The sequence below is a fragment of the Rhineura floridana genome, chromosome 16 (assembly GCF_030035675.1).
Source record: "Rhineura floridana isolate rRhiFlo1 chromosome 16, rRhiFlo1.hap2, whole genome shotgun sequence".
NCBI lineage: Eukaryota > Metazoa > Chordata > Lepidosauria > Squamata > Rhineuridae > Rhineura > Rhineura floridana.
In genome coordinates, this window is record NC_084495.1 from 671,832 (window position 1) to 697,483 (window position 25,652).

Consider the following 25,652-nt stretch of genomic DNA (forward strand, 5'->3'; position numbering starts at 1 on the left):
AATAAGAGGAGAGGTCCTCTTGTGGATAAGGAATTGGTTAAGAAGCAGAAAGCAGAGAGTAGGAATCAACGGACAGTTCTCCCAATGGAGGGCTGTAGAAAGTGGAGTCCCTCAAGGATCGGTATTGGGACCTGTACTTTTCAACTTGTTCATTAATGACCTAGAATTAGGAGTGAGCAGTGAAGTGGCCAAGTTTGCTGACGACACTACATTGTTCAGGGTTGTTAAAACAAAAAGGGATTGCAAAGAGCTCCAAAAAGACCTCTCCAAACTGAGTGAATGGGCGGGAAAATGGCAAATGCAATTCAATATAAACAAGTGTAAAATTATGCATATTGGAGCAAAAAATCTTAATTTCACATATACACTCATGGGGTCTGAACTGGTGGTGACCGACCAGGAGAGAGACCTCGGGGTTGTAGTGGACAGCACAATGAAAATGTCGACCCAGTGTGCGGCAGCTGTGAAAAAGGGAAATTCCATGCTAGCGATAATTAGACAAATTCATGGAGGACAGGGCTATCAATGGCTACTAGCCATGATGGCTGTGCTGTGCCACCCTAGTCAGAGGCAGCATGCTTCTGAAAACCAGTTGCCAGAAGCCTCAGGAGGGGAGAGTGTTCTTGCACTCGGGTCCTGCTTGCGGGCTTCCCCCAGGCACCTGGTTGGCCACTGTGAGAACAGGATGCTGGACTAGATGGGCCACTGGCCTGATCCAGCAGGCTCTTCTTATGTTCTTATGTTCTTACGTTAACAGAGAGTTCATAGTGTAAAACAAGAGAGGTAAAAATCCAGACCCCTGTTGAACTTTTTTTCGGTCAGTGGTCCCATAATTTCTTGAAATTTATTAAAATCACCCATGTTCACAGAGCACCTGTAATCCTATTACTGATCTTACCCCTTTATCTTCTGCAGATTCAAAGTTTAAAAAATGCCTAGCTGATTTTTAATTAATTTAAGAAATGTAACATTGGATTCTACGATAGCACAGGGCATGCTCAGTAAGAACCGTCAGTGTTCTACAAGCCAGAGCCACAGCTGCTTCGCTTGGCTAATCGGGGCCACACCCTTACCAGGCTTTTTTTCCTCTCCAAACAGTCATGGCTTCCCCCAAAGAATCCTGGGAAGTGTAGTTTGTGAAGGCTGCTAGGAGTTGCTAAGAGACTCCTCTTCCCCTGACAGAGCTCCAGCAGCAAGAGGGGTTTAATAGTCAGCCCCTCTTCTGGGGATTATTATTATTATTATTATCTTTATTTATACCCCGCCCTTTTTCCAAAACTGGAACTCAGGGTGGCTTACACCTAAAAATGGGTACATATAATTTGGACATATAAAAATCTACATTTAAAATAGAATTAAACTCATTACACATTAAAACAATTAAACATCACCTAAAAATACCTAAAACCAATTTAAGAATAATGTAATCAAACAGTAAAACAATACAGGATACCTCTAGTTGTATCTAGATTGTAGTTCTGTGAGGGGAATAGGGCATCTCTGCCCTCTTCACAAATTATACTTCTCAGTATTCTTTGGGAGAAGCCATGACTCTCCAAAGTGAACTAAAGGCCTGGTGTGGATGTGGCCAGGGACAGCTTTGGTTTAAATTTGGGTGGGAGGCTACATGTGCCTGCTGTAGAATAAAAAGGTGGGGAAAGGCTGAAAAGCAATGATACTGTTCCCAATGTTTTCCTTTTGGAAAGGAAAGGGGCTTCCCCTCTGCCCAGTGCCCACCCATGCAATTTCCTCCACTCCTCCTTTCTACCTATCCTTCCCCTTCCTCCCCTTCTCTACTCTCCCCTCCCTCCCCATCCCCAAGATCAGTTTCACCTATCCTAAGCATGATAGTACAGGAGTAAATCCCAGTGAACTCAAAAAGAATACAAATGATCAAACCTGCCCTCCCCACCTCCTCCCTCCTATCCCCCCTTTTGCCCCTTCCCTCCCCTTCCTTCACCCCTCCCTCCCCAAAACTGGGGGAAGATGTGAGGAATCTTTTTTTTTTTAATTTACCTTCCAGCCTTAAATGCCTAGACTACACCGGGAGTATATGGATTAAAATTAATGGGACAAGGAATAAAAGGAACATAGTGGTTGGAATCTACTACCAACCACCCAATCAAGGAGAAGATGAAGACGAAACTTTTGAAAAGCAAGTTGCAAAACTTTCAAGGATGCAGTAGTAATGGGGGACTTCAATTACCCCAATACCTGCTGGGAGACAAATTCTGCCAAACACAGCCCTCCAAAAAATTCCTGTCTTATGTGGGAGACACCTTTCTCCTACAGAAAGTGGAGGAAGCAACTGGCAGCTATCCTTGACTTGATTCTAACCAACAGAGATGATTTGGTAGATGAAGTGGCAGTTACGGGAACTCTGGGGGAAAGTGACCACACTATACTTGAGTTCTTGATTTTAAAGGAAGCAAAAGCTGAGAGTAGCCATAGGCATGCCCTGGACTTCAGGAAAGCCAATTTTAATAAACTCAGAACAATGGTAAGTAAGGTTCTGTGGCAAGGTACCCTAGTGAGAAAAGGAGTCCAAGATGGGTGGGAGTTTCTAAAAGAGGAAACTCTAAAGGCACAGTGGCAAACAATTCCATCAAGAAAAAAAAGAGGGAAGACAGTAGAAGAAGCCAATGTGGCTCCACAGAAAGCTTAGAAATGACCTGAAAACAAAAAAGGACATATACAGAAAATGGAAGGCCAGACCACAAAGGAAGGTAGTGCGGAATTGCAGGGATGGTGTCAGGAAAGCTAAAGCTGAGAATTAGCTGAGAGATGCTAAAAGCAACAAAAAAAGATTTCATAGGAAAAGAGAGAGAAAAGAAATGGTGGCACAGCTATTCAGTGAGGATGGCAAAATGGTAACAGATGACAAAGAAAAGGCAGAAGTGCTCAATTCCTACTTTGGCTCAGTCTTCTCCCAAAGGGTCTGTGACCCTCCTGGGAAACTGAAGGGGCAGGAATGGAGCTTGAGGTAGATTGACAAATGGTCAAGGAATACCTGATCACTTTAAACATAAGAACATAAGAAGAGCCTGCTGGATCAGGCCAGTGGCCCATCTAGTCCAGCATCCTGTTCTCACAGTGGCCAACCAGGTGCCTGGGGGAAGCCCGCAAGAAGGACCCGAGTGCAAGAACACTCTCCCCTCCTGAGGCTTCCAGCAACTGGTTTTCAGAAGCATGCTGCCTCTGACTAGGGTGGCAGAGCACAGCCATCTTAGTCATATCAAATATAAAAGTTTTCCTTCAGATCTGTTGATATCAACAAAGGTGGTATTTTAGACCAAATCCATTCCCATTCTTTATTTCTTGTTGAATGTATTTTGCCCATTTCTTCATAAATTCAAAAATTTATTTTTAAATTTTATAATTATAAATTTTGCCAATTTATCCTTTACTGTTTTTTTATCTTAACAAAATTTCAAATAGTCTCTTCTCTAATGGTCGATACTTCCTATAAGCAAGTATGCTTCCTTATAGGCATGCTATTGTCTCTCCTTTTTGAAAATACTGATATAAATGTGGTCTTTGACCCTCCCCATTAAGCTAGTTATATCTATGTATGATTTAATTCCATGTTTAGAAGCAAAATCTTTTACACAGTCTAGATTTGCTTGATTCCACAACGATAGGTCTCCAAGCATCCCATTTACCTGTGCTATAAATTTGGTATAAAATGATGATGTGAGGTGAGAGACCTGTGACATTTTTTCTCTTAATTTATACCAGATTGTCAATCCAACACAAAGAGATGTAACCTTAATTGCAATTTGTATCCAATCACCCTCTTGGAACCGTAACATCGCCTTTGATTGTGTTTTTAATATATGATTTTCTGCTTGTGTAACTAGACCCATTTCGTACCAATTTTAAATGTCTGCTAATCTTGTGGCATAATAATTTTCTACATGAGGAACCCCCATTCTTCCCTGTTCCAATTTTTTATATAAACCATTTGCTGCAACACATTGAGGGTTTTCCCCCCAAAAGGGTCCAAAATAAACCTATGCCAAGTTTGAAAAATAAGCGGTAAGACCCGTAATGACATAGAGATAGTCATCTTGGTAAAATATTCATTTTTACAATCGATATTCACCCCATCCAGGAAATTGGTAATGTTTTCCAATATTGAGATTCAGACTACAATTCTTGGTGCAATGTATCATAATAAATATTAGCCAATGGTATCAAATCTTGAATAATCCATATCCCCAAATATTTTATAGGTTTGTCGGACCAGGGAATATTCTTTATTAATTCTTATTATTAATTATTATTATTATTATATTATATATTATTATTATTATTATTAATTCTTTATTAATTGAAAGAGTTCAAATCTGCAGGGCCTGATGAGCTGTATCCTAGAGTATTGAAGGAACTGGCTGAAGAACTCTCAGAATCTGTTTATTATCTTTGCAACATCGTGGAGGATGGGTGAAGTGTTAGATGACTGGAGGAAGGCTAATGTTGTCCTTCTCTTCAAAAAGGGCAAAAAGGAGAAACCTGGGAACTACAGACCAGTCAGCCAGGCATCTTGGTTACAAAACAAAACAAATCCATTTAGCTCATAAGTAGCAATGGGCTGCCCATAAGGAACCGGGTAAAGGTTTGGGCTTCAGAACTGAGGCTAAATTTCTGGTGATAGGGGTTGATTTCAGAAACAGCAAGAGGGAAATACAATTAACAAAATATTTTCCTTTAAACTGAAGGCAATCATTAAATAATCCCCCGTGAAGGCAAAAAGTGTGTGTGGGGGGGAGGTATCCCTTTTTGCATCATTGGTGCATACCCGAAAACAATGCAAGTTTAAATGTACATATAAAATTAGAGAGAGTATTTACTTTGGCTGAGAGTTCCAGGCATGCCTTTTCAACTTTTCCCATAGTATTTCATAACGATTTCTATTATTGTATGTGACATAATGACAGTATCGTATTTAGGGATGGGCTTTTGGGGCAAAATGGGAACCAAATGAGAGCCGAACTTTTGATGAGAGTTGTTCAGGAATGTTGTCAAAAGCTGCCTTTTTCCTCAGAACTTTTCAGTTCTTCAAAGGAACCCTCTCACTGTGTCTCTTTCTGATCATGGGAGATATAACTTTCCATGCTCTTTTAAGCAGGTTGAACAGATTGGGACAGAGGGCCCAGTGCCCCCTCCCAGACTCTCAGACTCCTTCAACCTCATTCAGATTTCCTTCCCTTTGGATTCCTAGCTCCTAGGATTCCTAGCCCCTTTGGATTCCTAGCATCTGCACTGGATTTAAGGGCTGTTGGTTTGTTGGCTTATATATTTCTATCTATCTATCTATCTATCTATCTATCTATCTATCTATCTATCTATCTATCTATCTATCTATCTATCTATCTATCTATCTATCTATCTATCTATCTGTCTGTCTGTCTGTCTGTCTGTCTGTCTGTCTGTTTATTTTAATTTATTTAATTTATGTGCCGCCCTTCCTCCCAGAAGAATCCCAGGATCCCACTGTCTAGCCCAGACAGACTCTCAGAGTGGCTTACCAAGAATTCTCCTAATAAAAATTACATTCATGTCTAATATCCGTAACAGAAATGTCCTTTTGGTGAGATGATCCGAGAGGCACTTCCTGCCCTCGGCCTCGGCCGTCCTTTGTGTTGTCCTCTGAGGCAAAGGAGGGGGGCTGAGCACGGTTTAGTCTAAGCCACACTGCCCACCCCCAAACTGTAGCGTAATGGCAAATCCAGAAGTACAGGGTGCCTTCATGACAGTCACAGCCGCCGCCACCCTTTTTTGCTGCTGGGTTGAGAATTAGATCCTTGTTAATGCCTTCTCTCACAACAACAGATGTCCGTAGCAGCCAATAAGCATGAAAGGAGAGAGTGTTAGCTGCTGAGAAGAGTCTTCTCAGTGGCTGACTCACCTGCTTTTACTCTGATTGGCTCCAACCAGCAGGAAAGGACAAGGAAGCATATCAGAAGACTTTTCTCAGTGGCTAACACACTCCTGTTTAGTACTGATTGGCTCATAGGATGATGGAGTCATAGGGAAAAAGTAAGGGGTCTAAGACCCCCGAGACCCCGGACGACTACACCCCAAACGAAAGTAATTTGTCCCTTATTAGCAGGGCTGTTTTGTGTGTGACAACACTCACCAGTACAGAGTACCTGTGCCTCCCATGCCAGTCATTTTGTGCTGGCACCCACCGTACTTTTATCAAGATATTAGTACTGGGACCTCATTTTTCCCCCAGTAAAGCACTGACTAGTAGCATAGGATCAGAGCTTGGAAAGTTACTTTTTTTGAACTACAACTCCCATCAGCCCAATCCAGTGGCCATGCTGGCTGGGCTGATGGGAGTTGTAGTTCAAAAAAGTAACTTTTCCAAGCTCTGCATAGGATTATGAAGATTTGAGGGCATCTATACCCCTCCCTGGGCCTGCTCCACGTTCCAACTGTTCTGGCCTGGCTGGAATGCTCTGAGGCTCCTTCTTCCTTGCCTGCGTGGCGGACAGAGGCGTGTGTGAGAGCATGTGTAGAAACTAGCATAGCTGTGCAAAGGTAACATTTACACTTGTTGTCCCACCCATGTTTGCCTCTGGCAAGTGGCCCTTGGAAGGTTGCCCAGAAAAGCATTCTCTGCCCCTGCCCTAGAAGATGGGGTTGCATAGGACCAGGTGCAACAAGAGGTGCTTTCCTTGTGATTATGCTGCAGGAATGCAGTGCCCAAGTCAAGCGCCAGCACAGGAGCATCCCTGGGCCTGGACAGTTCTCCTGAGTGGCACAGCCATGGCTGGGGAGGGGAGAGGGACCACTGGCACCCTAAACAATTTCCTGGGGGCGGTTCATGTAGCTCAGCACTGTAGGAAGGCAGAAAGGGTCCCCAAACAGGATGTCCCCATTACTCTGGGACCTCAGAGCAGCAGGAGGTACATTTAAAGCTCCTTTGGGAGGAAGGGCAGGATATAAATTTAATGAATAAATAAATAATACCTAATAAATAAACAAATATTTGTGCAAGGATTAAGGTGGGGTTTCAGCTTTGCAGCAACTCAGTATACTTCAGAGGAAATGGTTTCTTGTTGGTGTTTCAAGAATCAGGCAGATAAGGGTGTCAAGTCAACAAAGGAGGTTTCCCCACTTCAGCTTCAGGCTGATGTCAGATTCCTGGTTGAAAGCTGCAGCAAACGGTGGTCCACGTTGCCCTCTGACATTGCACAGCAGGAGTAGCCAGCCTGATGTTCTTGGGCTTCACCTCCCATCAGCCCAGCCGGCGGTCAGGGATTATGGGAGCTGCAGAGCAGCTACATATGGAGGGTGCCAGGTGGGCTGTCCCTGGCGCATGGGCACACACCAAAGAAGTGCCAGGCCTGACACGGTGGGGCTGAGGAGCAGGGCCAGAGCAGGCTGGAGCTGGCAAGAACAGACCTCTTAGTTGCTTGACCTGGTGAGCAAGGCTGATCCAGACACATTTAGAGGATTTGAGAAATGTAGCCAAACGTGAGTAAGGAGGCTCCCTTGCCTGGTAGGAAAGATATTCCTGCTGTTCCTTCTTTGGGCTGGACATGGAGGGGTGGGCACAGGATTCTTCCCCACCTGACATCCCAAGACCCACTGTGCATTTGAGTTGACAGGTGAGTTCTTTCTATGCATTTACTTCGATCAGTCTAGTTACTCTATGCTTAGTCAAGGATCATGCACACGCCGTAACGATGGGCGCCTCTTGTCTGTCGTTGCAACAGGCCATGAGCATCCCTGCAGCATTATTCTTGCCTGCCTCCGCGACTCTGTGGACCTGCTCCAAGGAACCAACAACAATGTGCTCCTGACTGATGACTATGAAGCTTCTCTCCTGGATCAGCTCCCCAGGGATAGGCAATGTCAGTTCATCCTGAAACCCAGACCCCATGCTCCAGTGCAAGTGCAGACAGGTAAAAATAGATGCTGGGAAGACTCCGCTTGTGACCTATTGGTATCATTATGGGAACAGTTTTAGTACTAACATGACATTTCTCACAAACTCAAAATCCAGTAAAGTTTCAGAATTCAGATGCAACTGTGTGACTTTTGGGCAAATGTAGCTTTTAAGATTTTCCCTTTGAGGGGTATGGTTTTACCCAGAACTGTTGTTGGTGAATTTAAGGCAATAAGATTAGCCTTAAATTTTATTACACACCTTGTTGTTTTTTAGCAAATCACTGGATTCCAACAGCATCAAATATCATTAACGGAGACAGTTGACAGACACGGATCAAGTTAGAACACACACACCCCGTCATGGCTGCTCTACAGTTTTTAAAAAAGTTGGGCCAATCAGATTGTGGCTCCTGTGTCACATTTGTTTTGTCACATCTGTTGCTAGTTTGCACAAGTTATTCTGATTTCCCCTGGTTGGAGTAGGGATGTGTGTCAAGGAGAGAGGAGACAGAAAGTTGAAAAGGGGGAAAGGTTTGCTCAGGCAGAGGGATGACAGGGTGAGGAAAGGACATTTGGAATTTCATGGAAGACCAGAAGTCCCACTTCCTAATCCCTGGGAATCCCTACAAACCACCCTTTCATCATGGTACCTAGTTTATACCACATGAACTATGCCTTGCAAAGGGAACCTTTTTCTTTAACCCCCTTTTTAAAAAAAGATGTTTTTAAAGGTTTTTTTAAAGGTTTTTAACGTTGTTTTGTTTTAATGTATTTTAAGGTCTTTTTATGATGTTTTAAAGTGTTTTTAGTGTTTCTGCTTGCTGCCTTGGGCTCCTGCTGGAAGGAAGGGCGGGGTATAAATAAAATAATAAATAAATAAAATAAAACCTGAAACCTAAGGGAAATTTGTGCTTTCAGAAACTTTGCAGAAACACACCAAGAGGAAGAAATCTTTGATTGATTGGGTCCGCCGCAGTACCAGCACACCAACTGGCAGCCCAGCATCGCAATCCCCAAGCAGCCCGCGGAAACTTTTTGGCCTCTCCCTAGCATCTGTGTGTCCTGATGGAAGCCTTCCCAAGCCCATTCTGGTAAGACGGGGATCCAAGGGGGTCCTGCAGGGGCATTTATTTATTTATTATTTTATTTATTAATTGTGCTTTTATACCGCCCTTTAGCAATAAGCTCTCAGGGCGGTGTACAACAATAAAAACAGGTTAAAATACAAGTGAGTATAAATACAATACACTATAAAAACATATATGAAAACAAGATTGCAACAAAAAGAAATTAAAATTAACATTTGAAATTTAAAATTTAAATTTAAAATGCCTGGGCAAAGAGGTAGGTCTTTACCTGGCGCCGAAAAGATAACAAAGAAGGCGCCAGGCGTATCTCGTCAGGGAGGTCGTTCCATAATTCGGGGGCCACTACTGAGAAGGCCCTAGTTCTAGTTGTTGCTCTCCAGGCCTCGCTATGCGTTGGAACCCGGAGAAGGGCCTTCGACGTCAAGCGCAGCGAGCGGGTAGATACATAGCGGGAGAGGCGTTCCACCAGGTATTGCGGTCCGATGCCATTAAGGGCTTTATAGGTAAGAACCAACACTTTGAATCTGGCATTGCTGCAATACAGCTCTGTTTGCTCTTTGTTCACTGCATCATGCCAATTTAGAAGCACTGGAAGTAGACTATGAAGGCAGCTGAGGAAGGGAGGTGCAACAAAGTGGTCTGTGGCCAGAGCAGGGAGCAGGGCGGCCTGGAGTCATGAGCATGTGCACACTGCAGAGGAGTGAGTGTGCCTTGGATGTCCGGCCAGCTTTTCCCACCACAAACATGTCACACAGATCTCACCAGGTAGCACTGGGGGCAGGGCCCTCCAATTACAGGTGAGACTCTCCATAAAGAAAGCTGTCAGTCTAATGCAGAGGTGCTCCTAGGTAAGTTCTTGGGAAAATTTCAGAAGGATGGGCGCAGTGGTTAGGGCGTTATGAACAAGAACCAGTATTGAGGCGTTAATAATTATTTTGTTTTCTGCACATTGATGCAATGTCTGATATATTGTTTCTACATCCCCCTTGAAAGCATTGTGACTGGAAGTCAAAGGAGTGTTCCAGCTAAGTAACTCCCTGACGGAAAACTAGAACTGTCTGTCCCACACCTCTTTACTATACACCTCCTCTCCTTTCTGCCTGGTGTTTTCCATTTATGCAAAGCTCCAGGAAGATTACAACAAGGATAGTTAAATAAAAAACCCTCAGAAGCTCTCCAGAGGTTCCAAAGTGGTTCCAGAGCCTCAGAGCCACTTCATCTGACTATTTTGAATGCGAGTTCTCTTTAGATTCCAAGGCAGTCCAAATATCTCACCTCAGACTACTTCCTCATCTGAGGCCAATGCCTTCTGATGCCATCTCCTGAGTTAAGACTGTCCTTTGTAGTCAAGTCTTATATTGGTTCACAGTTCAAGTACTAGAATAGCCCCAAATGAACTGACTCAATATCTTTTCCATCATCTAGGCTTCCTTGATAACAGTTAACAGTTAATGATGAGGTATATTCCCTCTGATTTGTCTAAAACACAAATTAAATCTGATAATTATCCTTGGTGATCATATAACAGACGTTGTGACTTCCCCACTCCCATTCAGGATATTCTACAACTGCTGTACCATGAAGGTCCATCCACAAGAGGCATCTTCAGGCGTTCAGCCAATGCCAAGATTTGCAAAGAGCTGAAAGAGAAACTCAACACTGGAGATGATGTTCAGGTGGATGGTGAATCTGTCTTTGTGGCGGCAGCAGTCATAACGGTAAGTCAGGCCATATCACAAGCACTTAAATTTAAGGACTAGGATGTTTAAGTTGCTGTGCAGAGTAACAGGGAGCTGCTTCTGAGACTTAGTATGAAAAAAAATGGAAACGGACTGCCTTCAAGCTGATCCTGACTTATGGCTACCCCGTGAATAGAGATTTCGTGGTAAGTGGTATTCAGAGGGGGGTTACCATTGCCTCCCTCTGAGGCTAGTCCTCCCCAGCTGGCCAGGGCCTGCTCAGCTTGCCACAGCTGCACAACTTTCAGCTGGGGGGCAACTGGGCTCCTTGGGACTATGCAGCTTGCCCACGGCTGCACAGGTGGCAGGGTACGTAACCCCTGAGCCACTCACTGGGGGGGGGGGTGATCTTTAGCTGGCCCTTGACACCCAGGAGACACGAGCAGGGATTTGAACTCACCGAATCTGGACTCCCAGCCAGGCTCTCCTCCCCACTGTGCTATACCAGCTGAGACTTAGTATGGGGAACCTGAATTCAGAACTGATGAAAGTTGTTTCGCATGACACTCTCAGCCAGTGACAACCACAGTTACAAATCAGCCTATGCTCATTTCCAGATATGTCAGCACATGGTAAGGCCGTTGTATGAAATTCAGAGTAAACCAAGATTTTCAGGCAAAATTGGATGTTCTCCCTTGGGTGAATGATTTGGGGAATCTCAAGGAAAACTTTTAAAAAAGAGTTTCTATAATATTAGCAACACTTCTTGGCCCAGGACGTTTGGGTGGAGGAAGGCTTCATATATTCCTAGACTGCCACCAACATTCCTCTGAAGTGAAATTTTGAACATTTGGCAAAATGTCTAAAGATGGAGGAGGAATCTGATTCAAATGGATTTATAGTGTACAGAGAATTCTGATCTGATTAAAGTTTCCCTGTATCAGAGCACCTTTTGCATTGAGCACCTTCTTATTTCTGAGCCACTCAATGCATTGTTGTTGTTTTTAAAAATACTAATTATATGCAAAATTATGCACAAGCATTATATGTATAATACACATTTTACTTTAAGAGTAAAGCCCCATATAATACTATATTTCTGCAGCATAATTTTACAAGTATTCATATGCAAGTATTTTTGTGCATTGTTGTATGGATCTGTTAATGTACTGGTTACTTTAGGAAACATAGAGTGTAAATGTATATTATTATTATTATTATTATTATTATTTATATCCCACCCTTCCTCCTGGGCTCCTGCATAATGCAATATGTGAGAATTGTTCATATTTTTAGTGGAACTGATATAAAAATAACTAGCTTCTCACTGAAATCAAGAAGCAAGGTGGGAATTAGAAAAAAATCTGTGAGGACAATCTCGACATCTAGATTTTCAGAAAATTCCATCCCTAAAATCAGATTTCCATATGATAAGTGAAATTTCTCAGAGCAGATTCAGCACATCCCTGTTTGTGGGCCTGGCCCAGCGGCAGCTTGTGGGACTGATATTCAGAGAGCGACATTTGCCAAAAGCCAGCTGGACTGAGCTCAGGTCCAGAGGGTGGCAGGAAGTCTGGAAGGGCTGACCCTAAAACTTGGATCAGAGTATGGTGTGGCTTCGTCCTGGTGTGGCAGGAGAGGGCAGAGCACAGAGGAGGATCTGGACTGGGGGGTAGCAGAAAGACCAGAGTAGATGTTGACTATCTTGAGATGCTAAATAAGAAGTGACAGGCCTTAGCAATGTCGTACAAGTGGATGGATAAGGAAGGGGGAGAGGCGGTCTCAAGAGAAGTCAGAGTGACGCCAGGAGATAATACAGGATTATGCAAGTTTTAACCTGCCAAGTCAATTGCAGCCCACTAGTCCTCTTATATATTCTCCTGCTTAGTGCTTGACAGTCTCCCTCTCTCCATTCGGAATGTCTCTGGCAGGCAGCAAAACCAGGAGATTTATCAAGCCATTGGGAGGCTGCTGTACATGCTGCCCAGGGCCTGTTACGTCATGTTTTGATTGGGTAACTTCTCTCATAGACTGTGGGAATGCTATATGTTGACTTCAGCAAATCTTTTGACAAAGTGCCGCATGGTATTCTGATTAGCAAACTAGCTAAATGTGAGCTGGATGGAACAACTATTAGAGGAACTACAGTTGGCTACAGAATTGTACTCAATCAATGGTTAGGGTTATCAGTGGTTCCTTCTCAAATGAGGGGAGGTAATGAGTGGGGTACTGCAGGTCTCGGTCCTGGGCCCAGTGCTCTTCAACATTTTTATTCATGACTTGGATGAGGAGGTGCAGGGAACGCTTATCAGATTTGCAGATGATACAAAATTGGGAGGGATAGCTAATACCTTGGAAGACAGAAACAAAGTTCAAAGATATCTTGATAGGCTAGATGGCAAATGCTGTTTTAGGCTGCATTAACAGAAGTATAGTTTCCAAATCGTGTGAAGCATTGGTTCCCCTCTATTCGGCACTAGTTAGGCCTCATCTTGAGTACTGTGTCCAGTTCTGGACACCACACTTCAAGAAGGATGCAGACAAACTGGAACGGGTTCAAAGAAGGGCAACGAGGATGATCAGGGGACTGGAAACAAAGCCCTGTGAGGAGAGCCCAAAAGAACTGGGCCTGTTTAGCCTGGAGAAGAGAAGACTGAGGGGAGATATGACAGCACTCTTCAAGTACTTGAAAGGTTGCCACACAGAGGAGGGCCAGGATCTCTTCTTGATCATCCCAGAGTGCAGGATATGGAATAATAATAATTATTATTTATTATTATTATTATTTATTAGATTTATATACCGCCCGACTAGCGATAGCTCTCTGGGCGGTGAACATAAAATAGCATAAAAATACAATAAATAACAGAATAATACTAGTAATACAGTCAAAAATCAAATACAATAACATTTTTAAAGTAAATCAATTTAGCTTAAAATGCTTCAGAGAATAGGAAGGTTTTGACCTGGCGCCGAAAAGACAGGAAAGTCAGCGCCAGGCGTACTTCCTCGGGGAGACCATTCCATAGTTCGGGGGCCACCACTGAGAAGGCCCTAGATCTTGTCACCACCCTCCGGGCCTCCCTGTGAGTTGGAACCCGGAGGAGGGCCTTCATAGCAGAACGTAGTGTACGGGCCGGTTCATATCGGAAGAGGCGTTCCGCAAGGTATCGTGGTCCCGCACCGTATAAGGCTTTATAGGTCAATACCAACACTTTGAATCTGGCCCGGAAACATATTGGCAACCAGTGCAAGCGGGCCAGAACAGGTGTTATATGCTCGGACCGCTTGGTCCTTGTCAGCAATCTGGCCGCCGCATTTTGCACTAGCTGTAGCTTCCGAACTGTCTTCAAAGGTAGCCCTACGTAAAGCGCATTACAGTAGTCCAAACGTGAGGTTACCAGAGCATGTACCACTGATGTGGGCTTAAGGTACAGGAAGCCAGTTTTCGACTGAACATCAGGAAAAACTGCTTAACTGTTAGAGCGGTATGACAATGAAGCCAATGACCTCAGGAGGTGGTGGGCTCTCCAACGCTGTAGGCATTCAAGAGGCAGCTGGACAGACACCTGTCAGGTATGCTTTCATTTGGATTCCTCCATTAAGCAAGGGGTCGGACTCGATGGCCTTATTGGCCCCTTCCAACTCTAGGATTCTATGATTGTAAGTTGTGCAGACCTGAGATAACAGTATCTTTTATTGCGGTTAAGAAGTGTGAAGGGGCAGCAGTGGGAAGAGAATCTGTGTAGAAAGATTAGAGGCATTAAGTGTACCATTCTTATGGAGATTATTAAAGACTTTACAGCCCCTGCTCCCATGATAGTGCAAACTCTTCTTATGGAGGTATTAATGGCCTTAATTTTGCCTGCAAACAGTGAGAGTTATGGTATTGTCTCTCAGATGGGAGCTGGTGTCCTGTTATTTGGGACCTCTTGTGGGTGCGCTCCGCAACGTCCTGGCAAACGAAAGCAAGGGTGACACAGCAGCAATATGCTTCCATCGGCACAGCTCTGCCCATAAGGCTGTAGGACTGAAGTGCAGGGGGCCCATTTGTGATGTGTTGCTCCTTCTACGCAAAGGTGGGGAGCCTCTGGCCCACTGTCAAGTGGAGACAGGTAAAGGCCTGGCTCTGCCGAAAGGGGTTTGTCAGCACCACCAGTCGGCTGGCTGGCAGCTGATGGTCTTATGGTCTTTGAAGCCAAGCTCTCCACCAGGCTACCTGATGTCATTGGGCTGCCATGTGACTGACAGCTGGGCCATCAGCCAGTTCCAGTTCCCGCCCCTGTTCTAAACTATGAGCTTTTCAAAAGAACAAAAATGAGTGCCTTATGCTTTATTATAGGACAAAGCTCAGAGCTGACTCAATCACTCTGAATGACTGACCAAATCACTCTGTATGTGTATATTCAATTTAGGATTTTCTGCGAAATATACCTGACAGTGTTCTGTCCTCAGACATGCACAGCCTGTGGATGGAAGCCATGGATAAGGAAAACCAGGCACATAAGATTGAAGCACTCAAGAGGTTTGTAACTGGAACAATCTGCTTGCTTTGAGACTGAGCGCCCAATCATTGGGGGGGGGAGTGCTGCTGCCAACCTGTGCCATCTTCCAGAAATGCATGGCATGATGTCACCATGTTTCCAAGCTCTACTTCCATTGTCTACTGAGCTCAGTGATGTCATGTCAGGCCCATAGCTGGGGGGTCAGGAAATCCTTTGCACATACCCTAACCTGCAAAGGAGCCCCATGCACACTGCAGAGGATATTGGGACATGCTCAAGGGTGCATGCTGTGCTGAAACAGGTCCTAAGATTTCTTGAAAGTTTTCTTCTGTGAAAGGTGCTTTCTTTTTTCTGTGAACTGATTTGATTTGCACTTGTTGAAATAATAAGCAAACTGAAACACAGGAATCCTTTGAAATTCACACTTCTCTGAATTCTGTGATGGAGTTCTCCAACCAAAGCTTTTGCATAAAACTATATTATATTAAGGGAAATTGTTCACAAAAATGTGTGTTTTAGGCAAAAATTCATAGAAAATGTATATATTAGGATAAATGTGCATTTGTTTTTAAGAAGAAAAAGTCACTAATTGATATGAAAATGGGGTGAACTGAAGGCTGGAAACATTAGCAATAGAAACAAACTGAAATGGCCTGATGCATCGATCCCTAGCCCCAGCTGTCTGCGCTTCCCAATCTGAAAAGCCCCATGGGAAGAGTTGCTGAACAATGTCTTCTCCTGAGTTTTAATTGAGGCATGGGAAGTCGATGAAGCCTGCCCACCAAGCACCTAAGATCAGTCTGCTGACTGGTTTTATTTTGAAGGGGAGTCCTTACACACACAAAAATCCATGCTGATTTCTTTAAAAGTAAAAAGACTTCGCTTTTTAAAAAAGGAACACTTTCCAGGCACACAGTAGGCAATCTCCCCACCTTCCTATGTCCACCTATGGAAGCCATGGGGTTTTGATGCAGCATGGGCACCTGTGAAGGCTGCTGAGTGCAGAGCACCAGTGAGAAGATTTGCAGAATGAAAGACAGCCACATACAGTCCTTGGCCACTTCAAAAGTAAGGAAAGCACAATAAAAGCCCTGCACCCCCTTATGAAGATTTCACTGATGTTTCTCCCCACCCCACCTCCTTGATAATCTTTGAATGCAATTTCTTTTGTCACTAATTGTTGGGAAAAACATGCAGGAGACATGTTCAGCACAGCACTAGTGCATGTTCAGTTGACATGGGGCACTGGACAGTCATGTTGGGTCCTTACTGTCAACATGCTTGATCTCATCAGGCAACTGCCCCTGTATCCTCATGGCCTTTTGTGTTTTAAAATTTGCATATTTGTTTTTATTGTTTTCAATTGCTGTAAACTGTCCAGAGAGCTTTGGCTATGGGGCGATATATAAATGTAATAAATAAATAAATAACGGCCATGGAAGTAAAATACAGCCTGGAGACTCTCCTGCAGTTGCACACTGGATGCTGCCCCACAGTGAGGGAGCTTGCCCACCATTACTGATCTGATTGATCATATCACTGTGTGTTGTGATGTGAGGGTCAGACTAAGATTGGGATCCTTTAGATAAAATAGTTCAATAAACCACATTCTAGCAAGATGGAGAATTTTAAGCACGCAAAAGAAGGGAGATGGAAATAACTGTTATTTGGTCCACTACTAGGGTGGAAAGCATGGAAATGTAGACCTTTTCTGATTCCTGTCAGCCTAACCTCAAAAGAAGGACCATTGCTCAGCAGTAGACCACATGCTTTACAAAAAAATATCCCAGATCAAATCCCTGGTTTCTCCACTTAACAGGATCAGGCGATGGAGAAGAACCCTGCCTGGATCCTTGGAGGAGTACTGGCAAGTCAGTGTTGACAACACTGAGCCAAATGGTCTGGTCTGGTCTGAGGCAGCTTCCTGTGTCCTAGCCTCACACAGTTGTTGTGAGGATTAAATTGCGAAGGGAGAACAGATTGAAAACACAACCAATGAGCAAGCAAGCAAACGTCAAAGATTCCCTTGAGCACATTTAAAAGCCACCCTTCTAGTTTATGCCAGCAGTTCTCCCTTCTTTCTGTTTTTGATGGCTTCCCATGGGCTTCATACACAAGCAATATAACAAGTTCATAATTTGGGATGGAATTTTAGATGTAGAAATGCTCGAGGTTCAAATCCTGATAAGGATGCATCTGTGATGAGAATCCTTTGCAGTCAGCCTGCGTTTCAGTTTTTGCAAATTCTGTCATTTGTTTTATAGCTGACAAGCAGTGTACCACAAAGGGAAATCATTCCAGACCCATCAGCTGGCTAAAGAGGTTGCAGATGAGGCCCCTTGATTGCATGCTTATTCTTCATTTCCCATCAGTTTCACAGGGGAAATGAAATCTATAGCCCAACCCTGCAGTTGCCAAGGGTCAAACCCAAGCAGCAAGCTATTTAAGAAGTTGAAGTGTTGCAAATGTTCACTCTTTACAAATAGTCCTTTCAAGTGTCAACTGATGTGTGAATGCAATACAAAACCATTTGGTGTATTTTTCCCCTGTGCTAAGTTGCAGTTATGCCATGAACATTTCATCTGATGTGCTCCCTCCAGGGAGCAGATTCACCTTCTTTGTCTCCTTTTGCCAGTTTAGTGAATCAACTCCCAGAAGCTAACCTCATTTTGCTCAGACACCTGTTTGGAGTCCTGTATCACATTGAGCAAAATGCCGTCGAGAACCAGATGAATGCCTTCAACTTGGCTCTCTGCATAGCTCCCAACATGCTCTGGCTTCCCAGCCCAACAGGCCCTGAGGAGGAAAGCAAAGCTACGAAGAAGGTAACCTCTGCTTTGGGTTTCCACCCACTTCCCTTCCAGGGGCTCCAATACTGCACAAAATCAAGGTTATCTTTATAGTCCCCTTTCTCAGAGCTGAACACATCACACATGGCAGTTGCCAGATGCAAAAATAAAAAATAAAAAATTAAGGTGAATGTAGCAGTATAAATCCTGAAAATATTTATTATAATAAAGTGAAATAAACCAAGAATGCATCAATATAACAGAATATATCTAAATTCAAACATGAAAAGTTTTTTACAAAAATATATGTCAAAAACAATATATAAATATGAATATTGTTTCTGATATGGAACAAGATTAGTAGGAGAAATCAAATTCTAATGTGGTGAGGATGTTTTCAAGATGGTCCAGCCAGACGCGTTTCGACACAAAATGTCTTTTTCAATGGCTATAAAACTGGCTCACAACATGAATCAAATATAATTCAGTATCCAATGAATTATTGCAATTAATGCTTTTAACACATTGTCCTTGTCCACAAATTTATATAAATATTATTTCTACCTTTGGTATTCATTAAAGTTGCCAGATGCATCCTGGGCTGGGCTGGGCTGGTTCAGTCGTACAGGCCACAGGATATTTGTGTGCACGGCTAGCCAGGAGTGGACTTACAGTTAGGCAGAGTGAGGAGCTGCCAGTGCTGGAGAATCAGGACAGAGTGGCGTGTACCCGGAGCTGCTGATCCCAGGGATGGATGCATCTAACTCGTGGAAAGGGACAGGGAGGAATCTTGTCCTTTGCTTTATATGTTAACAGGGGAGCAGCAGGACCCTTTGCTGCCTGAGCAAACTCCTCCATGCATATCAGATAGGAAGGTGGGTTGTAGTGCTGATGGCGTGTTTCAGCCCTCCTTCACCCCGTGGAAGAGAGGCTGAAATAATTTCATGTTGTAGTCGACAGCATCGTTTTATCAGAGTCAGCCAGAGCACATTCTGCCTTGGCAAGGGATACTGGTGCTGGATGCAGGAGGCCAGGTTGATACAGGTGCTGTACTTGATACAGGTGGCCAGGCTGGTGCAGTTCCTGATTGAAAATTCAGCTGAAGTTTTTGGAGGGGACATAGCTACATTGTTCGAGCCACCAGATAAAGAGACGTCCAAGAGTGTGGATGACTTGCTGGGTAAGGCCATGATGGAGATACTTATTTATTTGGAAGAGTTTATATCTAGGGTGTTCAAGGCCGCTCACAGGCAGCTGGGGGAGGGGGGCAATAAAATGGAATAGGAAAGAATCACATGATTGGCTCTGCCCACATAGTGCCTGTGTTCACACGTGCCGCCCAGTCCAACAGCATGCAGAAGCAGCTTCTGTGCTGTGTGTGTGCGTGTGACACACAGAGAGAAGGGTCCCAAGCCACAAGGAAGCTGATTTTGCAATTAACCCCCCCAAACTAACTTGTGCCATTGATTTCAGTAGGACCCAAGGGTGCTTCCAGATGAGGTCTTGACATTGTAAACAGATCATTGAGATACCACAAATGTGTTGTTGGCAACAAGTTTTCTTTACTTGCTGCATCTTGCTCAGAAAGAGTAAATAAAGAGGTTGGGGGCAGGAGATAGGGCTGGTGTTCTGATGATAGCAAGGTTGTGTGGGTGCTGCAAGAAGCCTTGCGTTCTTGAGAAGATGCGCTTCTTCTCCCTTCCAGGTCAGCAGAATGATTCCTCGGATGAAATGGAATATGCCGCACCTCACCGGGAACGAGCAAAGCAGCATTATATGCTGGAAGCGGATGACAGCCTGTTCAGCCCATCTGAGGGGCTGCTGCTTAGCACAGAGCAAGAGAACTGGGATTTGTTTAGTGAGATCACTGCTTGCTACCAAAGCAAAACCAGGGGTCTTGCCAGCTCTGGCAGTTACGGCCTCCTGGGAGAGGAAGGCTCCTTCTGCTCACTGAGCCCTGCAAGGAATCGGTGCTCCTCTGAGCCCAGCGTCTGCCTGAGCTCTCAGCATCCCACCCAGGACCATGAGCCAGTGGTCCGGCAGTCCAGCTGTGACGCCACCATCGTGCACAGCCATGGAGATTACATCCGAAGGCTCAAGCAGCTGCAGCTGGAGAGTCAGAAGCTGATTGACGAAGGGTTGAGCCCTGGTCTGAACAGAGCAAGGCAGAGGAGTCTCTGGAGACCTCCTCCAAGCAGCAGCGTGGCAAGACAGCTTGGCCTTCAGAAGACATGCTTGTCCAGCAGGTCCAGTTTCTCCAGCCTGTCCTCCACCACCACATCCCCTTCAGCCTCTTCGTTAAGCTCCTTGGACAGTGCTTTCTCCTACTGCTCTGAATCGTCTGCCTTCAGCCCCACTGATGTCTCCACCCTGCCATTCATGTTTGGCACATCCACTAGGCTCCATGCCTTGTCCCCCAAGATAGCAAAGAGGTCCTTGAAAGAACGGCACAAACCCCTGACCTCTCCTTTGCCACCAGGCCCTTGCAGTGTAGACATTTGCCCTGAGAACCAGGGGCAGGGCCAAGACAGCCGCTGCAGCAGCGGGGCAGGGAGGGTCTTCATGCCTGTCCATGCCATGGGAAGCTCACTTGATGAGGACAGCTGGGATGAAGGCAAGACAGAGGCAAGATACTCTGAGATGCTCTGTCATGCTCCTGTCAAGCCAGACTCCAGGGACTGTGTCCCTAACACAGAGCGTTCCGCTCTGCTGAGCCAGCAAGCACAGAGGGAGACATCTGTGAAGCACATTGAGATAAAATGTCCTGAAGCTGCAATTCGCAGTCAAGGAAGCTTGAAGCGCACCAAGATCACAGTATACATGGTCCCAAAAGAGAGGAGTCCAAGAGCATCTCCTGTGGGGCAAGATGAGGAGGATGTAGCTCCAGGAAGCAACGGGGGCACCCACTCAGATGGCAACAGCCACCAAAGTGTCCCCAAAAGCCTACAAAGTGTAAGAGTTCATATTCCACAGACGGTGTTTTATGGGCAAAACACTCCTCTGGTCCTCCAGTCTGTCTCAAGGAGATTCCACCATGAATCTGTGGTGGCCCCCCAAACCACTCCACTCGTGGCAGAGGAGCTAGGGCATCCCGTTCAGCAAGGAGGAAGACACAATAAGGACAGCAGGAGCACCTTCAGCCACACCTTCCGGATTGTCCTCCCGGCCACCGTCCGCAACACTGTCCGGGAGTACTTTAGTCGGGAGAGCTCTAAGGGCCACTGCACGGCAGGAGCTGCCGAAACGGTGGAGAACGAGCTTATCTGGAGCAGGGTGGAGTGGCTTGGAATCCAGCGCTGCCCCAGCCCCCTGGCCGAGGAGCACAGGAAACTGATGTATGCGGAAGAAACGTTTGTGTAGAGCACTCACACCTTCACGTGCTGGTTTTGGTTTTCCTCAAATGTAGGGAGGATTGATCCTGTAAAAGGGTCCTGTAAAATACTTGCTGAGATGTGAAGAATTTTACCAGGCTGGTGTAAAGCAACATCCAATGTGCTCATTCATAGCTTTTGTCTTGTGCCCAAAAGAAAGAACAGCCACAGATGTCTGCTAGCTTGAGGCTTTGTGCAAAAGGTGTTGGGCTCCCTTCCAGCTCCAGTGCCCAGAGAGGAGGGCGGGAAGGAAGGAGTTGGAGCCCTCAAAGGAAAGTGTTTGTTCAGCTCCATGCAAACGTCACAGTGCAGAACCCACAAGAACCTAAGATGACCTGTTCAGGCACATTGAAAAATGCCACAGAAATTTTGCTCCAAGTCTTCCTTCATTCCCTTCAGTTCTCCGTTTCTCCTTCCTTGCTATTGCAAGCTTTTACATTTTGCACTGTTCTCTAGTTTTATTGAATTTGTAAAACCTGCCATGGGCCCGTATTAGAGCGAAATATAGAGACAGAAGGATGAGAGATGGGATACAAAAATGAATTACGCCTTTGTATGGAAGCAGAGCCTCCTTGATTTCCTGTGGAATGTACATCCAAGTAGGCGTTTGTAGGGTCACAGCCCTCTTCATTTTTAGTGATGATTTCCAAAAGAATCTAAAAAAACCTGGACACTCACTGACTTTAATTATGAACTGAGCATCAGACTTCCTCAGAACCTTCAACCAGTCTCATCCCTATTGTAACTGTTGCTGTGCTCCCTTCCTTTCTCCATAAGACATATTTATTCCAGTTGGGGCCTTAATGAGGGAACCATTCAATGGGGGGGGGGAGGATGGTGACATTTCAGCATTGTCTTTGCTGGGCTAAGGATTCAAACAAACTTCTGTCACTTTTTTAAGGATCTAGATTGGTTTGGGTTTGCATTATGTCCAAAGAACCTGCGGAAGTTGTTACGCCAGGCAGATGAGTATGTGACAAAGCAAGAGGTGTGTTGGTCTGCTAATTTTGGAATTGTCAGTTGGCTGCTTTCTACTTAGCGAAGGCCTATTGAAGCTCTCTTAAGGTATTCCAGACTGGCCAGATTTCATGTGGCTTATAGTACATACCTTGGAACACCGTGAATGGGAAGTGCCCTCCATGTTTCAGCTTGCTCTGATGCTGATTTGCTTCATATACATAAACCTTAGTTCTGTCTAAGGTTTTGCACTAACGTGGCCTTTTAAAAGTTTGGACAAATGTCTCTGAATGCCTCTCCTTTGACCACCTTGCTACTTTCCTTTACCCCTCAAGTCCCTAGTTCAGCACTGACAACTTGATATATTTTTGTGCTAATTTATTTATACGGTGAAGGGAACAAAGGAGTTGTTTATGCCTTTCTACAACTCTAGGTACTTCACAGTCCTGTAGAAATATCTCAAGGTCCCTCCTATTCCAGCTGTTTTTAAACTTTGCTGCATCAAAGTTACTGGTGGTTATGATTATTGTCATTTATAATGTCTCAAAGTGACTTACAAATGATAGTAAAATATACAGAACAAAATGTTTAAAACTAATATACAACACAAGGTAATCAAACTGTAAAAACAATCCCTCTGCCTGCTCCTCCCCCCAGCATAGGTCTGACCACCAGAAAAAGCCACACTCCCACCCCTGAAAGGGGATGCCTGAGATAAAAGAATTCTCTTTATCCTGTGCCAAAAAGGTGTCAGCGTCAGTGCCAGGCAAGTCTCCCTGGGGAGAGCATTCCATAGACAGAGTCACTACTAAAAAGGCCCATTCTCATGTTGCCACCGCCTGGACTGCTGCTGGTGGGACTCCCAGAGAAGATATCATGGCAGGCTCGGTACAGGATTGGGGTCCTAAGCCATATAAGGCTGCATAGGTTAAAACAAGCACCTTGAACTGGGCCGAGAAACTAATTTGGTTGTATCTACAGTCCATAATCTAGAACTCACAGTCCAGGCAAGAGGAAATATATCTGTAGAAAAATGTACAAAAGCAACACGGGCAATCTGAAATGAAATGGTAACAAATGGCAAATAGAATCCTAGGATAGTAGAGTTGAAAGGGGCCTCTAACGCCATCAAGTCCAACCCCCTGCTCAATACAGGAATCCAAGTCAATAGGTCTGGCATACCTCTGAGTGTTTTTCAATAGGCATGCTCTGCTGTGGGTTGTGCTGAGCCCCAAAACACAATTTCAGGGAAAACAGAAGTGGCTGCTGTCAGAATGTGCCCGGGGGTGGGTGCACTGCCAGGGGAACTGACTCCCTCAGTTGAAATCATGCCACACTGCTGCATATCTGTGTGATCCTATGCATGCTCCAAGTGAACAAGGCTGCATAGGATTCCAGGTTTCAGAGTGCTGGGTGGGGCACATCTTTCGGCAAAAGAGGAAAGCCAGATGTGTGTAGTGGAAAGACAGACAGAAAAGAGAGAGAGAGAGAGAGAGAGACAGACAGACAGACAGAAAAAAGAGAGAAAAAGGGTAGCACAAACAGAGTTCAAAAGGTGTGGAAGGTTTTCAGACTGGACCACATTGGAAAGAAAGATGGACTACTTTTTAATTTGCTTTCATTGCTGGTTGAAGAAGCTTTAATGGTGCTCATGAGCTACTCTTGAACATTTTTCATTGCATCTAAAAACAAATATAGGATGGAAATCACTTTACATTTTCCCAACCAAGTTTTAAACTGGAAGAAAAAGATTATCCCTGCCAATCAGTGATCATTTTTAAAAATCATATTATCACCATTATTTCTGCCTCATGTTGGTTGGTGGCTGTTGTGTGAGGACAAGCATAAACCCTCTACTGTCAATTTGTCTTGCACATAAAAACTTATAAAGAGACAGTCTTCTTCTCTTTACATTTCATAAGTGATTGTAAATAACTCAATAAAAGAAACATGGTTTTATTTGTCAACTGCCTACTCATTTTTGTCTGGTGTTTAGTGAAAGATGCTATCATTTAGCAGTCATTTTGTTCATGCAAAAATCCTGGAGGCACAGTTGAATTGCTGGGTTAGAAAGAATCTCCGTTGTGTTTCTGCACTTCATAGGAGTGGAGGTTTTGCCAATTGAGGAGCAATAGAGATTCACCAATCTAGATGGGGATTTCATCAACACAAAAAATGGTAAATAAAAAGCTTATTGAATGAGCAGATCAGCGAGATACCTTTTTTAACATACTGGATTATTTTAAAATCATGGCAGGTGAATGAGCAGATCAGCGAGATACCTTTTTTAACATACTGGATTATTTTAAAATACAGTATTAGGAACTCTATGTTCATGATTAAGCTTTGCGTATGAAAAGGTGCAATGCAACAGATTTTTGGTGATATAGATATATCATAATTTTTTAAAATAACTTCTGGAATTATGGATCATGCATACTGTATGATTATAACTACTGAGCAGAATTTATTTATTTTAAAATATTTTTCGCTGCCAAAATAGCTTGCAACAATGACCAACAAAGTGGGTTACAACAACAAAAAACAAAACATAAAAGAAAGCCAACAATACAAAGAATAAAACCCAGCCAATTAATCAATAATCAAAAGACAAAAAGGGGCACTAAAACATGGTACAATCAGTAACAGCCACATTCTTGCCAATAAAAAGTACTTAAGAGAAGGCCAATAAAGCAGAGGAGGCTTTAAAGGCTTCTGGGATTCCTGTAGCACTGAGATATAAGTCCTATAGAGTTCAATAGGACTTACTCATAGATAAATCTGTTGAATGTTTATACAGTATATGAAAATATTTTGAAGAGGAGGGGCTGCAACAAAAACAAGCAGCTTAAAAGAATGTGAACTGAAATGTTTCTTCCAACATGGTACACTTGATTCTTTCTTGAGGATATCATGTGTTTTAATCCACAGAACTACCTCAAAATATAAACATGGGGGAAATTATTTATCAGTTGGGCTTTCCATCCTGCTGCTCCCACTGCAAGATACTCTGTCCCCTGGAAAGCCTTTCCTGGCATTCAGAAACAGGAAAGCTCTGGGCTGTGGTTTTTATGGTTTTTCAGTGGAAATGTTTGTAGCTCAGTATCAAAAAGTGATCATCAGTATCTCTTTATGATCCATGTCAAAATGTCCTCACTGGGGTTGGTAATCAGGAGTGGTTTTTTGTATGGAAATACTGTGAGCTCAGTTCAATGCTGGAACTCAAAACAAATCCCTGGGCTAAGATTATTTAATTCTAAGTGTATATATTTTGTACCTTGCTCTGGTTGGTGGAACTTGGGTTTTGTATTAATAATAATAATGATAAAAAAGAATCAGTACCAAAAACCTTAAGTCT

The 25,652-nt window shown here is 44.0% G+C and overlaps 1 protein-coding gene across 3 annotated transcripts in view; it reads left to right on the forward strand.

Moving 5' to 3' along the window:
- The window catches only part of LOC133371346 (rho GTPase-activating protein 20-like), a 111,539-nt gene extending 87,298 nt beyond the window's left edge, over positions 1 to 24,241 (forward strand). For all 3 annotated transcript variants that reach the window (XM_061598667.1, XM_061598668.1, XM_061598670.1), the window contains exons 9-15: positions 7,731 to 7,919; positions 8,824 to 8,996; positions 10,550 to 10,711; positions 15,088 to 15,197; positions 17,813 to 18,002; positions 19,029 to 19,146; positions 19,672 to 24,241. In XM_061598667.1, the coding sequence (XP_061454651.1) occupies positions 7,731 to 7,919; positions 8,824 to 8,996; positions 10,550 to 10,711; positions 15,088 to 15,197; positions 17,813 to 18,002; positions 19,029 to 19,146; positions 19,672 to 21,326 (2,597 nt within the window). In that variant the 3' untranslated portion in view covers positions 21,327 to 24,241. The remainder of the gene's footprint in view (positions 1 to 7,730; positions 7,920 to 8,823; positions 8,997 to 10,549; positions 10,712 to 15,087; positions 15,198 to 17,812; positions 18,003 to 19,028; positions 19,147 to 19,671) is intronic.
- Positions 24,242 to 25,652: the final 1,411 nt, after the last annotated feature.